Here is a 2300-nt window from a genome sequence, read left to right as displayed (position 1 = left end):
CATGCGGAAGTTCTTGCTCGGAAGCACCAACAAAGGGGAGCAGGGCAAGGAACCTGCCCCCACCACGGATGATGCCGAGGAGAAGGACGACACCTTCTCGATGCCGAATGACGCCCTTATGATCTTCGGAGGATCAACGGCCTATGACTCCAAATGATGCTAGAAGGTCACGTGCCGCGAGGTCTATATGACCAGACCGGCCACGCCTGCCTTCCTCCGGTGGTTAGAATCTGCCATAACCTTCGACCGAACCGACCATCTAGATGCCGTCCCACACCCGGGAAGGTACCCACTTGTTGTCGACCCGATCGTCGGCCCAAAGTGACTCATGAAAGTACTGATGGACGGAGGCAGCGACCTCAACATTGTGTACGCTAAGACCCTTGATGAGATGGGCGTCAACCGGACGAACCTCCACCCCATCCGAGCGCCTTTCCATAGGGTCATGCCTGGCAAATAGGCTGTACCACTAGGACAGATCAATCTGCCCGTCACTTTTGGGGATCGGTCTAATTACAGGACTAAGACCCTCACCTTCGACGTGGTAGGGTTCCCTGGAACTTTCCACGCCATCCTGGGATGACTGTGCTACACGAAGTTCATGGCCGTCCCCAACTACACATACCTCAAACTGAAGATGCTGGGCCTACATGGGGTCATCACCGTTGGCACCTCCTTCCAGCGGGCCTACAAGTGCGAGGTCGAGTGCTGCGGCCACACCACAGCAATCGTCGCCTCCGAGGAACTCGCCGCCCTCAAGAAGGAGGTCTCCGAAGAAATGCCCAACATGAAGAAATCAATTGGGTCGTTCGAATCGGTAGAGGGCTTCAAGGAGGTCCTCATAGACCCTAGCAGCTTAGAGGGTAAAACGGTATGCATTGGTACCACACTCTCCTCCAAATAGGAAAGCACGCTCATTGACTTCCTCCACGAGAACAAAAACATCTTTGCGTGGAAACCCTCGGATATGCCAGGCATCCCAAGGGAGGTCGCCAAGCATACTTTAAAAATCCACCTAGGTTCCAAGCCAGTGAAACAACACGTACGCCGCTTCGATGAGGAAAAGTGCAGGGCCATCGGCGAAGAAATAGCAGAACTGTTGGCTGCCAGATTCATCAGGGAAGTACACCACCCAGAGTGGTTAGCAAATCCCGTTCTTGTATGAAAGAAGAGTGGGAAATGGAGGATGTGTGTCGACTACACAGGTCTCAACAAGGCATGCCCAAAGGATCCATTTCCTTTGCCACACATAGACCAAATAGTTGATTCTACCTCAGGGTGCGAAACCCTCTGCTTCCTTGACGCGTACTCCGGCTACCACCAAATCATGATGAGAGAGTCCGACCAGCTCGCGACGTCTTTTATCACCCCCTTCGGATCATTCTGCTACATCTCAATGCTATTCGGTCTAAAGAACACCAGGGCAACTTACCAGCACTGTATGCTTAACTACTTAGGGGACCTCATCGGGCAGACCGTTGAGGCCTACGTCGATGACATCATAGTTAAGTCCAAATGGGCTGACCACCTTGTCGCCGATCTTGAACAAACCTTTGCTAAACTCTGGGCAAATGGCATCAAACTCAATCCTGAGAAATGTGTTTTCGGGGTCCCGAGGGGCATCCTACTCGGCTTCATCATCTCCGAACACGGCATCAAAGCCAACCCAGAGAAAATATCTGCCATCGTGAAGATAGGCCTGATCCAGAACATAAAGGGGTTCAGCGGATCACAGGGTGCCTCATCGCCCTCAGCCGATTCATCTCACACCTCGGCGAACAAGGACTCCCCCTTTATCAACTCCTAAAGAAATCTGACCGCTTCAAGTGGACAGCCGAGGCCTAGGAGGCGCTCGATAGGGTCAAACTACTTCTAACAAAACCCCCGGTCCTAGTTCCACCGAGCAACGGAGAATCCCTCTTGCTATACATAGTGGCCACCACACAAGTGGTCAGCGCCGCCCTAGTAGTAGAGTGGGAAGAAGAGGGGCACACCCTCAAGGTACAATGCATCATATACTTTATCAGCGAGGTACTGTCCGACTCCAAAACCTGCTACTCCCAAATCTAGAAACTCCTATACACCATACTCATCACCAAGAGGAAGTTGCACCACTACTTCAAGTCACACACCGTGACAGTCGTGATGTCATTCCCCCTTGGCGAGGTCGTCCACAGCCAGGACACCATGGGAAGAACCGCAAAATGGGCACTCGAGCTGATGGATCAAGGCATCGTGTATGCACCCCGAATGGCGATCAAATCCTAGGTGTTGGCTAACTTCATCATAGAATGGACCAA

At 52.4% G+C, this 2300-nt stretch overlaps 1 protein-coding gene across 1 annotated transcript; it reads left to right on the top strand.

The window, feature by feature from the left end:
- The first annotated feature begins 601 nt into the window (after window positions 1-601).
- LOC136495694 (uncharacterized) lies at window positions 602-904 on the top strand. The gene has a single exon (XM_066491555.1). The coding sequence runs from the start codon at window positions 602-604 to the stop codon at window positions 902-904; it is 303 nt and encodes a 100-aa protein (XP_066347652.1).
- Window positions 905-2300: the final 1396 nt, after the last annotated feature.

The sequence above is a fragment of the Miscanthus floridulus genome, chromosome 12, assembly GCF_019320115.1.
Source record: "Miscanthus floridulus cultivar M001 chromosome 12, ASM1932011v1, whole genome shotgun sequence".
NCBI lineage: Eukaryota > Viridiplantae > Streptophyta > Magnoliopsida > Poales > Poaceae > Miscanthus > Miscanthus floridulus.
This window is presented reverse-complemented; position numbering and strand designations above follow the sequence as displayed.

Excerpts from the sequence above, each read along its gene's own strand:
- LOC136495694 (XM_066491555.1), top strand. The coding sequence starts at position 602 with ATGGCCGTCCCCAACTACACATACCTCAAACTGAAGATGCTGGGCCTA.